Source organism: Conger conger, chromosome 7 (genome assembly GCF_963514075.1).
Source record: "Conger conger chromosome 7, fConCon1.1, whole genome shotgun sequence".
Lineage (NCBI taxonomy): Eukaryota > Metazoa > Chordata > Actinopteri > Anguilliformes > Congridae > Conger > Conger conger.
In genome coordinates, this window is record NC_083766.1 from 24,126,092 (window position 1) to 24,140,448 (window position 14,357).

At 45.0% G+C, this 14,357-nt stretch overlaps 1 protein-coding gene across 1 annotated transcript in view; it reads right to left on the reverse strand.

The window, feature by feature from the left end:
- The window catches only part of LOC133133160 (C-terminal-binding protein 2-like), a 34,684-nt gene that overhangs the window by 18,955 nt on the left and 1,372 nt on the right, over positions 1 to 14,357 (reverse strand). Inside the window, exons 2-3 of the mRNA XM_061249213.1 lie at positions 14,060 to 14,153; positions 13,417 to 13,575 (exon numbers count right to left, since the gene is read on the reverse strand). Of these exons, the coding sequence (XP_061105197.1) occupies positions 13,417 to 13,474 (58 nt within the window). The 5' untranslated portion in view covers positions 13,475 to 13,575; positions 14,060 to 14,153. The remainder of the gene's footprint in view (positions 1 to 13,416; positions 13,576 to 14,059; positions 14,154 to 14,357) is intronic.

Below are 14,357 nucleotides of genomic sequence, written 5' to 3' on the forward strand. Positions count from 1 at the left end.
GACCTGCACTGAGTAAATGGTAAACGTGAACACACTGCATTTATATAGTGCTTTTATCCAAAGCGCTTTACAATTGATGACTCATTTTCACGTTCACGCGCGCACACACACACACACACCAACGGCGACTGGCCGCCATGCAAGGAACCAACCAGCTCATGGGGAGCAGGGGGGTTAGGTGTCTTGTTCAGGGGCAATGTCACTGTGAGTGAATGATTGAGTGAGTGAGTTACAAGCCAAGTCCATGAGGTGCTTCACATTTTAAAACACAGTGAACCGGTGTAGCCATTTCACACAGGTCATGATCAGGGACATATTAAAGAGTTAGACACCTTAGGCAATTGACCTTTCACTAAGCCCCCCCCCCCCCCCCCCCCCCTAGTTATTGTTGTTGCTAAGTCTGACAAACTTTCAGTTTCAACATGGCGTGTTTGACAGCTCTTCCAGCTGAACTGCTGTCGTGCTTTTACAAAGCAGCAAATGCGGTTTCAGATAGGAGTAGACAGAAAGGGTTACAGTATGCCTTTGAGGGCTACATACAGGACATCCAGGTAACACAAAATGAACATAATAAGGCGATCAAAATAGAGGCAAAAGCCTATAGATTCCAAATGCGAATTGCCACATAACCTGCTGATCGAGACGGAGGCTGGCACTGATCAAGGAGCAACACTGTTCATGTAAAGCTGGGTAGGGCTCTATTCACTATTATCGTCTTTATTACAAAGCAAAAGCACTAAGCACATATAACATTGCATCCAGTAGCCTTGTATGCTAGCGTATCATAACCATAAGTAGGCAACGTTAGCTGTAATTAACGAGGAGATATTTCGGTTATATTGTTGGACTGTGGCAACACAGTGAAGGTAGTCACCTAGAAAACGACCACAATAGCTTGTCTGTAACATATTAACGTTAGGTGTTTGGATGGATCATGAATAACAAAGTCAACATCTAGCTGCTAGTCTTATGTTGTCAAAAAATAGAATCCAGACTGTGTTTACGCGACAGCTAAGCTATCGCTAAGCTTGCTTGCTACTTGCTAGCACCTTTGATTCTTCATATTTCAGGTTAGCGAACCCAATTAATAGCCTGAAATAACGGAATACCAAATAGTGTAACTTTACTGTAGGGTTAAAGGCAAAACTTTAACCCTACACACAAAAGTGTGCCTGTCGATCCTTGAGGGGTTCAGCTGAGAGTGAGGACGTCCACAAAGTTTTATCCACAGGCGACACTTGTCAGGGTTTGATTTTGGTTTGGGGAAGGGGAAAAAACGCACACCCCCCTCCAACCTCTCTGGGAAATGAGTATCAGTGTTACAAGTGCCCCAGGCACAATGTTTAACAATAACTATTTTATAGTCCACAAAAATGAGTGTCGAAAAGTACGAAAATCTGAGACGCCTGCACTAGAGTCAATGGAGCGCTGTCATGAAAGTGTCGGACCCCTGTCGGAGCTTGTTCTTGGCTGCGCTGTGATTGGCCAGTCGGCATTCTAGGGTGTGGCTTAGCGAAAGGCGAATTCAAGGGCTTCAACTGATGACCTTCAGTATGCCATTGTTGAGAATCAACACACACAAGGTTGTCCAACCTCTCTGGTCTTCAGTGAAATGTTCTTACATGACATTACAGGCATTTGGTAGATGTTCTTATCCAGAATGACTTGAGAAGACAAGTGCTAAACCAAACAAGGCCTGGCTGTTTGTAGTCACCAGTCTCACCTCCGGGTCAGGACCACCCAAGGTCACGGGAGGGGTTTCTACAGCACAACGACCATGACGGAGCATTCCAGGCAAGTAAACACACTATTATCTAAAAGAAAATGAGCTCAAAGAACCAGTGAACAGCCATTTTTTAAATGTGTGGCCTGCTGAATGATTGCATCATATAACAGGCACCAGTAGTTTGTGGCCTCCAAACAGGCCCAGCTGAAGCACTGCTGCTGGACGCAAAGCAATATCGACACTTCCTGTATATCGCTAAAACATCCCGCTTGTGTTAAGACATTAACGCAAGGCCAGACTTATCTAGCTTAATCTTAAATGGCTAAACAGCTGAATTACAAATGATCCCTCAAACGGACAGGTGGACACAGATAAAGAAGGGAACAAAAATAAAAATAAAATAAATGAAGCAAACACTAGGTGTAAGGACACGGTGAGCAATGCAGCGTCACCCGCGATGGGGCCAACAGTAGCCAGGAGTCCCACGAGATGACAAATCACTCATTTCAGCACTGTCGGGTTTAGACTTTTGTGTTTCTGCATTTTATACATGTCGTGTGCGTGAACAAATCATGTCAAACATACACAGGCACTCCTGTGTTGGCCCGGATCAGGTAGAACACGTGTGTAATGTCAGGGCCTTTAAGGGCGTTTAAACCAGGAGAGGTTACCACAGCCCAAACTCTCTTCTCACTAGCCCACTGCGATTACAATGCAGATTTGCATTTACAACATTTAGTAGTTTGTTGCGTAGTGAGGTTTTATACGGTCGTGACTGACTCCACAGGATGAAGAAGACGAAGAAGCAGCAGACATGCTTCATTAACCCCGTGGGGTAATTTTTCCTCTTCATTTGACCCATTCTAGTTACTCGGGAGCAGTGGGCAGCCACAGTGCAGCACCCGGGTACCAATGTGGGGTGAAGGGCCTTGCTCAAGGGACCAACAGCTGTGCAGATCTTATTGAGGCCACACATCATCATGGAAGAGAATCTTGACCAATCCCTGACCACAGCACCAAAGATCTGTGTAGTCTTCTGAAACATGAGCTGCACAGACCCACTTTATGATGATAATAATAATAATTTGTTATTAAGCTGATGGTTTCATCCAAAGCAACTTGCAGTTGATGATACTAAGCAAGGGACAATCCCCCCTGGAGCAATGTGGGGTTAAGGGCCCAACAGCTGTACAACTTGAGGACAGCAGCATGATTGGACGTGCTTTCGAGAAGAGGGCGTGCTCATCGGTGTTCTCCCAAATCATTGGACAATTTTGAAGCAACGGAAGGGACAAAACAAACGTGGCCAGTCATTCAAAACAATGGACAAATAGGGTCGCTTTTTTCTTTCATTTTGCAACATCCATCACATTCAAATTCAACACGGGTCTCCAAAACCAAAAAACCCCACTAAATGTAGGCAACTCCTCACTCGATAGGTTTAGATGAACAAATGCCGTCTGGTTTTTGAAACTCCAAACTCAGGTTGGTGGCGGGTGATTCTGCCCTGGGTTGAAAGGTCAGACAGCATGCTGGTTCGTATCCAAACTGTCTGCAGGCAGAAGCGTGACTGCACAATGCAAATGAACCAGCCTCACCACACCTGAACAAAGACTCGCACAACAAAGACTAGAAAGAGTCTGCTAAGCCTGCTCTACATAACATGCTTTGAATACACTCCCTTTAAATCAGATTACTTGCAGTGGAGTCTTTTTGGCAGAGGATAAGATGAGTCCATCTGATAAGATACGTTTTAAGTGAACCAGGAACTGCTCTCTTCATCTACCGCGGAACAAAAATACCGAAGAATTTCGGAATAAACATTAACTTTGCTTCTGTTTTGGGTGATATTACTGCTAAATGTGGGAAATGTTTTTTGTTTTTTTTGAGTTTGCATCGTAATTTTGCATTGAAAATTAGATTTCTGTACATTGCGAACATGGACATTTTCTGAATTCATTTTAAAGCATACAGTCATTTGTTACACCTAGGCAAATCACCTTCGGCATATGCATACACCTTATGGCACACGCATATGGCATTTCCAATTTGGTTTGCATTTTCTATAAGTCACAGTTGAAGTGTGTTCTCTTAAGGTATAGTTTCTCAAGTCAAGTTCTGGCAATCATACAAGCCAATTTATGACATTTTGTAATGTCCTAGGCACAATGCGTAACCTTGTTCGCCCTTGCATTGCTAAGATTCTTCAAGCATGACAACCTGTCCTGGCATTCAGAACAAGAAAGGTGTGAAGTAGGCCTTTATCCAGATTCACATTCTGTATGCAAGAAATGTTTCAGTATTCACTTATTTTAACATGGTATTGTACAGTATACCAGAGAACACCTCTTCACCTCTAAGAAGGAAACCGCTATGCTAACATGCTCGCTGTTGGGGTGCACTGCCCGATTCCACAACTATCAATTAGAAATTTGTGCTGCCATGGAAACCATCATTCCATCAAGGTGATGTGCACAAGCAGCAGGCTTTCAGGCAGATGGAGGCACGGCAAGATTCTGTTCACTAGCACTGGTAAAACATTATTATTATTATTATTATTATTATTATTATTATTATTATTATTGTTGTTGTTGCTTTGGCAGGACATGACAATTTTATGCGCTGGGTTTAATTGAGGCCATCACAATATCGCCAGTCCAGGAATGCAGGCACAGTTTTGCAGATCCCAGAGGTGATAAAGAAACATCGACCCTTATAACACATCGCATCCCGCTCGCTTAAAGACATTAAGGCAAGGACCGAATTTAATCCAGTTTAATCTTAAACGCCAAAAACTAAACAGCCGAATCACAAGCGATCGCTCAAACGGTCGATTCGACACAGATCAAGACGGGAACAAAAAAACGTTGGGAGGTTTTCCCCCAAAAAGATAAAATAAATTTAGCACATTAACTGCAAGGAAATGTGAACTGCCCAGCCCTTTCCACATTAGAACTCTCTTTTACCCCACTATAAAGCGTGAATTTCCACGAGGTTCTGAGACTGAATTGGAGCCAAACACCCGGGAGAAGAGGAGATGCCAATAAGTCAGCAAGGACAGCACTCACACTGCGCAGTGTGTGTGTGTGATAATAATATATTATACATAGTTGTGGGGGAGGCTCTACAAAACTGCGTGTGTTAAACCAGAGTGAAATGTCCCTTTGAGCAGCTTGGAGCTTCCTTAATGGAGCACAGAAACCCCCCCCCCCCTAAATCACGGGCCCTGGAGCACTAACAGCTGAGGTGGTCGTGTCAGAGGGAGGGGGTGTTTTCAGTCATCATGACCCAAATTCCCCTCCGTCTGGAAGCAGGGACCCCTGCCCTTTAGCAACAAAGCACAGCTGGGACCACCATCTTGCTTCAAGCTCAGCCTGACAAGTGGGAATTAGTCTTCGTATTTTCATTTCATTTTCATTCATTTTTCTCATGGCCGATTTGAAATTTTCCCTGAAAACGAAGATAAAGACATTTAAAAAGAAGGCGACATACACTGCCTTTTATGCAGTGACCTAATATGGACACCAGAATAAACGCATGCTGACATCATGCCAGAATTTAGGTCAAAGAGAACAGAACAGAAAAACAGGAGTGGGACCGAACGGAGTCACTGCCAGGACTATATATAGACCCCATTGGAGGGAAAGACAAAAGACTGATGCACAGAATTAATCAGGGTCAAAGGTCATCCAATAGGAGCATGCGAGTGGGCGAGTGTGCGCGCGAGTTAGCGCGCTGCAGCAGTTGTGAATGAGCCATTAAGCCACTGAATGTTAGCGCTTTCGCTGAGTGTCTGTACCCTGATTACACACGCTGGGGCGATAAACCACTCCACCAGCCCGAGTCTAGACCGTGCTTAACCTCGCCATCCAATAATAACAACACAATTGTTTCAGAAAGAGTTCACAGCATCACCCCCCCCCCACACACACACACACACACGCACATTACACATTACTCACACACATACCATCACCACTCCATACTGCTCATAAATTAACCCCGCTGTACACGTGTGTGTGTGTGTGTGTGTGTGTGTGTGTGTGAGTGAGACAGAGACCGAGAGTCCGAGAGACAGAGAGACAGAGAGACAGAGAGACAGAGAGAGAGAGAGAGAGAGAGAGAGAGAGAGAGAGAGAGAGAGAGAGAGAGAGACTATGCTAGTGAGAACATGTACGGTGAACAGATCATTCTGTCACCGTGACGACGGTGCAGGTCTTGTCTGTACAGAGTGTAAAGACAGGACGCCTAAGTGTCAGCAACCAACCTGCTCGTCAAATGAACCCAAGCTCAGCCCATTTCCCTCTGCACACAGCTCCATCCACAAACACACACGCACATTCTCTCTCTCTTTCTAAACTACATCTGCACATGCAGGTTCAGGTCTCTCTCTCTCTCTCCTACACACAGTCTGCACATGCAGGACTATAGACACACAGGTGCACAAAACACTAAACGAAATCTCCACATCTCCCGTAGCGCAAGAAGCATTTTAGCTACACACATCACCCAGAGCAGGGCATGTAAACGCAGAAGACTCAACACCAAAACAAACACTGCACACCATTATCTGCACAAAAGAAATCTGATTGCAATATCCGCGCAAACAAAACGAAAATAAGACACCGTCATCACGCATCTGCAAGAAACTACATCTACACAACCATCTCTTCAGTCAAAGATAGAGCTTGTCATACATACAAGGATAAGACAACATACAGCACGTCCACAGATAAGAGTGGTGAACAGTTCGATCTCGGGCACTATAACAACAACATTCGGATTGAGACTAGAACAAAATCTTATGAACATAAGACGATTACTCCGTTGCAATATCTTCATAACAAGGGCAGAAATCTGCACATAGAGGTCACAAAAGTGTGTGTGCAATGGAGTGTTTAGGCCAAGACTGCGTGGCAACAGCGTTTCCTCGATCTCCACGCAGGTGTTGTGGAGAGTGGGGGGGGGTGGGGGGGGGAACGCAGGCGAGCAAAACGCAGGCACGGTGAGCGAGATCGTTTTTCCCTCCTCACCACGGCAACAGCAGAAAGGCAGGCCGCTGACGACGAACGCACACGGACAAACGGCGCATATTTCAGATTCTTTCCCGCCCAGACACCTCTCCTCCGCCCTCCCACACGCCGCGCAGTCGCGCGGGGCCGAATTCCGTCCGCTACGGACGCTCCGAGTGGACCTCACCGTGACACACGCACACACACAACCCCCCCCGGAGCCCAAGACGCGCGCCCCAGCAATTCAACAAGAAAATCTATAACCGCGTTTTACCGACGCCAGAGCGCTCTCAATCGGTCCCGGTTTAGAAACCAGGAACAATGCAGCGGCTGCCGCTGACATTCCCTCCGTGAAAATAAGGAAGGAAGTCCTGTCTAAAAACACAGCGGCACAAAAGCAGGGCTCTCTCTCGCTCGCTCTCTCTCGCTCTCCCTCTCTCTCTCTCTCTCACACTCTCCCTCTTTCCCTCTCCCCTTCCCTCTCTCTCTCCCCTCAGAGGGAAGGGAGCAGCAGAACAAAAAGAGCGTGCGGTGTAAAAAAATAACAGGAGAGAGACGGCGTTGGGAGAGGAGAGGAGGGGAGAGAGACGGCGTTGGGAGAGGAGAGGAGAGGAGGGGAGAGGAGAGGAGAAAGGGGACGGGGGGCGGTGATGAGCTTGTTCTCCGGCGGAGTGGACACCGGAGCTCAGGGCCTACCCTTACCCCGTCCATAAGCATGCAGGACGGACACAATACCATTCATTCAATACTCATTCATTCTCCCAGCCTTCTGCTGCTGGAGGGGGGGATAATGCGGCAGTACCCCTCCCTTTCCCTTTCCCTCTCCCTCTCTCCCTCCCTCTCTTTCTCGCTCTCCCTCACACACACACACACACACACACACACACTCCCACACACATACATACATAAACATACACACACACACACACAGTCTCTCCCTCCATCTCACACACACATATCGCACAGGCAATACCTCAAACCGCTTCAAGGGCAAACGCACTTAAAAAAAAATAAAGGAAAGCACGATTCCCACCCTCTAAGCAAGCTCTACCACGTTCCACACCCATTCCTCCCGCGCCCCTCTTTACGGACAAAACACGCAGACGCACACACCCGCCACACACACACACACACAAACACACGGGCGCGCACACACACACAAAGCCAATATAGTATCCCAACCTTGCATACTGCCTTCTGCCTGCCCGTCTTCCTCTGTTCACCTCTTCACTTGGTTACTGTCAGACAGCCTCCTGCTTGTCATAATCTCAGCCACCCCCAACCCCCCTCTCCCAATCAGAGACGGCCTCTATTCAGCACCAGCCAACCAAAAATAATCTCATTTGCATAAAGGGGTGGGCCAGCCTTACAGGACTGCAGGCGGTGTTCCTGTTTTTTTTTTGAAAGCATTTCTTTTCTTTTTTTTTCTTTTTTTTTTTTTTTTTTAAAGCAAAACGCTTTGCTCCAGTGAGACTGCAAAACGTATCCCGTTTCCACTTTTGATATTTTAAGCTCTGAAAAGAGGTAGAAAATGGTGCATCACATTCAATTCACAGCCACTAGCCTGAAGAATAAACTGCCTGAATCTACAAAGACCCTTCTCCACCAGTTACAGTGATAATGCTGCACATGAACCACATTAGATCAGACTTCACCTAGTTTATCCTGCATCGACCAGCTTGCATACAAGGAGGAAAATATATTGCAATGCTATTCACAGACTATTAACAGACCATTCAAGCAATATTGGCTTATTTATTATTGTGTTATTTGGGGAGTGGTACAATTTCAGTCTGTACTCCAGCATATTGGATTTGAAATGACACGAAGAATATGAGCTTCAAGTGCAGATTATCAACTTTAATTTGAGGGTAATTGCATCCATATGGATTGGTCCATGTAGGGATTATATCCATTTTATACAGTCCCCCCCCGTTTTTGGGGACCAAGAAGTATTTGGACAGTTGGCTCTGCAGCCGTTTGATTAGTCTGGTGTATTCAATCACTTCCTTAGTGTGGGTATAAGAAAGCTTTGAGTACCTAGTCTTGATTCTAGCCTTTGGAGTCTGTTATTGGGAATTCAAATCAAAATGAGGACCAGAATTGTGTCAATGGCAGTCAAGGAGGCCATGGTGCTTCTTTGAAATAATAATAATAGGGTTACCAAAACAAATAGTATGGAACAGCATTAAGAGGAGAGCACTGAGTATCTGGGAGAGTCAAATTAGAGGTGATAGTCTACAGTCTAACCTCATATTCATGGTTTCATTTCAAACTGAATGTGCTGGAGCAGAGCGAAAAATACAGAAATTGTACCACTGTCTGAGACTGAGAGCGAATCTACCACTGTGTTAAGTCTGGTCTCTAGCACTCCGTAGACGATGGTTTAAGTCCTGGTGAGCTGTTTGATGTATTTAACACTCTGGGCACAGAATTGATCTTTAACTATTTTTACCCAACGCTTCTCGCTCTGCTGTCAGAAGTCAACATGAAACAATCTCCCACGAGGACATGAGCTTCTGCAGCAAACGACCCCACCTATCTGCAAACTCTGAGCGACCCCCACGCCGCCGCCTCCCCCCTCCCTCCCTTCGCTCACCAGTTCCCAACCCTCCAAACACCACCCAGGCCCTGCAGCCAAACTTACCACACCCCCATCAACAGCGAACGGAGCGGAAGAGAGATAGCAGGGCCCCTCCCGAAAAACCAAGGGTAACAGGAGGATAATACCCTTCTGTGTCACACCCGCACCTAGGCATGTGCAGGCAAACAAGCACACGCACGCGCGCACACACACGCGTACACACACGCGCGCGCACACACACACGCGCACGCACACATAGTTATTTTTAAACAATCGTAGCGCGGTACTTTGCGTACAATGTTCCATAAACTATGTTGTCGCTAGGCGACGCAAAGGAGCCAAAACGGCGGCAACCTGGAAGGAGAACGGGAACAGGACTGACAGATATACAGCAGGGCGTGGATCCCACTTCAGTACACAAGGGGAACTCCCACTTCTGGTGCAGAGACGCCGAGCTGGAGGTTACAGAGCCACCAGGTACATCCCTCACAGAGAGCATTTTAAATAAGGGCCTTCCCTATGAGCCACAGTGGACACACACCTGTGTGTTTACAGTATCAAATAATGCTACCGGTATTATGTAGTGCCATATTTTTCCCAAGTCTGAGGGCGTAAAACCAACACTCATCATCCCTTTCATCAAACCCCTTTAAAGGCTCTACTGAAGTTTGGCTTCTTCCCAAAAAAATTATTCATTTCATCGACCATGTTTAATGGACATTCATAACCGCAATCGTCCTTTAGGGGGGGGAGTGGGGGATTTAACTACAACTTGGCGCTCATGCCTTGCGTCACTGGGAGATGGTGGAGCACCCATTATGGCTCAGACCAGCCCATCTTCATTTTACTCTGGTGCTGCTGCGATGCAAATTCCCAGCACAGGTTAAACATTAACCCCCGGTAACGACGGTGATGTACACTGAGTTCACCCAGCTCTGATAAAGAGTATCGAGTGGAAACTGCAGTCTGTTATGGGGAAAGGATGGGTGAAGGGTTTAAATCTGTCTGGTTTAACAGAGAGTACAAAGACAGGGTCATCACTTAAGACACCCACACACAGGCAGATGATATCAATACCATCATCTTAGTTCAGCTATTAGTTCATTACGTTGAACTTTTTCATTAAAAATTCACTTAAGTATTCAGTTCATACACTCATTCTTCACGAATATGAAGATATTTAAGATATTTGCATTTCATTATTTAATTTTCTTAAATCTAATTTCAGTTTTCAAGCCAGCCAAACATTAAAATTCAAATGGAAACAACTGCTGCAGACTTCATAAAAACAGAGCTTTCAAAATGGAAGAACCAGAGCACATTCAATTACCATTGAATTACCCATGGAAACAAAGACATTTTCACAAGTTTATTTACTAGCGGGCGAAAAATAGAATATGAGCAACTCCTGCTGAAGCAGAAGCCGTTAAAAAGAAACATTAAAAAGTAACACCCCAACCACCACCATAAAATGAAGTGAGTCAGACGGCCAACATATTCCCACTTCCGCTTGGAATGCACCTACGTGAAGTGCTGGACATCAGCTCTGAGCATTATTCATAGCCTGGGCTGATGCACACTGTCCAGTATAGATAACCACCTCACAATAACAAACACAAAGTTAGCATAGCTAACCACCTCACTATAACAGACAGTAAGTTAGCATAGCTAACCACCTCACAATAACAAACACAAAGTTAGCATAGCTAACCACCTCACTATAACAGACAGTAAGTTAGCATAGCTAACCACCTCACTATAACAGACAGAAAGTTAGCATGGCTAACCACCTCCCTATAACAAACAAAAACAAAGTTAGCATGGCTAACCACCTCACTATAACGAACAAAAACAGTGAGAGTATAGCTAACCTCCTAAGTGAGCTTGTTTTCACAAATTAGAATTACCACACATGAACAGCAGCCTTTTAATACCCTGTTCCTCAAATAACGGTCCCTGAGGGCTGTGAACTGCTGTTTTTCCCACCCCCTTTATCTGGGAGTCAGGTGTAATGCCAGTCTAACCAATCAACAACACCCATTGTTCAGTTAATTATTCGGGCCGGATTTGGACCCGAGCATCCCAGCGTGCCATGCTGTTGAACAGTAAGTCACTACACACAAAATACATTAAGACACAAGATAACTAGGACTTCCAGTGCCTTATCCACAACATGTTCGCCGGATAACTGTACCGCGTAAAACCCAGAACAGCTCCTTTTACATAAGCCCATGTTCCAGATTTGGTAGGGTTGCGGGTGTTACTCAGTGCGGTTATCCAACCAACTCCGTAATCCTTCATCGTACAGAACCCTGGTGGCCATGTTGCTGCAGTCCTCATTCGCTGATGGAAGGAGGAGAGGGCGAGACCGGTTTTGGCACGCAGCCCTGGTCTGAAATTACTTACCTGGGCTGGGGGGAGCCAACACTGGTGAAACATTACACTGGTGAATGAGTGCCAGGTTTACAGAGTGTCACACGAATGCACGGGAGACCACCACCACCACAGACCACCCTGTGCTGCGCTCAGCAACAATCACCAATAACAATACCGATAATAATCACGATCCAAAAGACTCAACAGCATCACTTGTTCTCTTCCTGGCTTCAGTATCTCACATCTAATCAACACCCACAGAACATTCGACAAGGGGCAGTTTTTTTCAGTTTTTTTGAGCAATTGCAGTGGTTTTACTTGGATCAGTATGAATCTGGAATCAAAGCTCGAGCATGACATGAAAAGCTCAAAAACCCAAAATATGTGCGTCTGGGCCTTTAACCTATCATGGACCAAGGCCCTCTATAGAAAACCCATAGAAAGGCCGAGGAATCACAATGCATTTCAACGGTCATACATCTTGAAAAACGGTCATATGATCAAATACAACACTAGCATCGCATCCGTCTGTTAAGGGAGATGTAACGCGCAGGTCGCATCCACCCGTTAGGGGGTTACCACACGCTGCAAACTCAAATGCCCCATCAAGCCAATGTGTTCTCACCAGATTGTATCCACTGTGAATAATCCAGCGTGCAGCAAGTGCAATATTGACAGTTACAAACAATTACCAACGGAAGTGACTTCAGTCGTGACATTTGGGGGTTTAATTACCAGCGCCTGGCCTCTGGGACTGATTCAAAGCAAAACCTACACACCCACATAACACCGCCTCACCCACACCGTCATGGGTCTAAAATGGATCTGTTTGCAAAAAGTGATTTTTTTTTTTTTTTTCTTCCCCCAGAATGAATTTGGCTGCACAGCTTGCATTATAACATTCCATTAAAACACTCATCTCTAACACAACGGCAGTGACCCATTTCAGAAATCAAATGCACTTGTTCCTTTGAGTTCCTCAGGTACAAGTTGGTCTTGTAATTAGAGGTAAAACATGCCATTGTATACAGCCACTTTCATACCTATGACCATGAAGATTAAGATAGGCGCATATATAGCTACATACCCATGTTTGCATGGTGCACATATAGCTACACAGCCATGCTTGTATTTGAATGATTGATCAGGGCTAAAGAAGATGGGATCAGGTGTACAGGCTTGTGGGATTTTAAATTTGCAGAACACGATTGTCAAGGAAAAATATAATTTTGAACTTATTTACCATACAACAAAGTTCTGATCAATGCATATACTGCACAGTACATATAGCTATTCGGTACCTGTACATGAACCACTTTTTCCTCAATTTATTATTATATAATTATTATATTATATATATTGGGTATTTTCACACCAAAGTAATTTTTCCATCCACTTCCTGGAAAAACTATTTGAATTTAAGATTTTACTTTATCATGTATTAGTGGGTGTGTATGTCGATCAGGTCCGTTAATTTTCCATTCCCTCCAAAGCTAGTGGTGCTGTGACTTCCGTTCCAGCTTGTCTCTAAAGGACTTGGTAAGTGCAAGAGTGCGTATAGGGGTGAGCAGAATTTCGCAATGCAGGTCTGGAGAGTTTCACTCCATCCACTCCAGTGAGACCCATTTGTGTGTGTAGCTCTACGTAAGAATGGAACAGGTTTTTGACAGTAACTGGGTAAACTGGGTTTCACAGACCAAATTATGTGAGCTACCGACCTTCACAGATGCGGTCCAATCTCTGTCTTTTGACTTTGTGTTTATCCATCAGTGCCATTGGCCGGTGATCTTCACCTAGGTCAACCCAACGCTGTCTCAGCTAGGCTATCCACAAAACAACAATTCTCTCTGCACAGAACAGAAGTAACTGCAGAACACCTAACGGAGGGGGGGGGGGGGGGGAGATAGGGCAAGAGGGAGAGACAACATCATTAACACAGTGAGGTCACAGTAGGTTGCAAGAAAAACAGTGAATCAGAGAATTTGGCTTTATATTAATTTAGCTTTAGAACTATACACCTGATAAAGTTGAGGCAATTTTGTCTTCTGAAACTTTCTTCTCCCCCCAAGTTTATCCAAATAAAATTATACCACTTGCTGTAACAGGCCAGCACGCTAGTTCTACTGTAACCCTACTGCTGTGGTCAACTTTCTCTATTGCTAGTAAACTATGCTTCTTGGTCATGCACAACTTGATTCTCCTTAAAATATTAAGCAGTTACGAACAACCATATTTACAACCCGTTTTTTGGAGAACTGCTACAACTCCCTCTCCCATTTTAAACGTTCCTATGGTCACAAACAGACACACATTTTTACTATGTGGAAGAGCCCCAAGCTACACCATGAGCAAAAGACTCACCTTCAGAGTTTCCGTGTATGTTTATCACAATCTATCTGCCTCAGTGTATCGCTGTCTAGTTAGTCTCTTCCCATAATACATCTGCTTGAGTTCTCTGTTGAGAAGAAAAGTTGTTAGAAAAACAGGTCACTCAAGCAACAGTACATTTACCACCAGGCTACACCTACATCATGTCAACACAGAGGTTACAAACTACAGTTTGCATTTACAGCCACAATGGTCCAAAAGAAAAACAAGTTACAGTGGGTGGGAATTGTGCAAGTGATGAAGAGGTGCACTGATCATTTGGGTCCTAAAA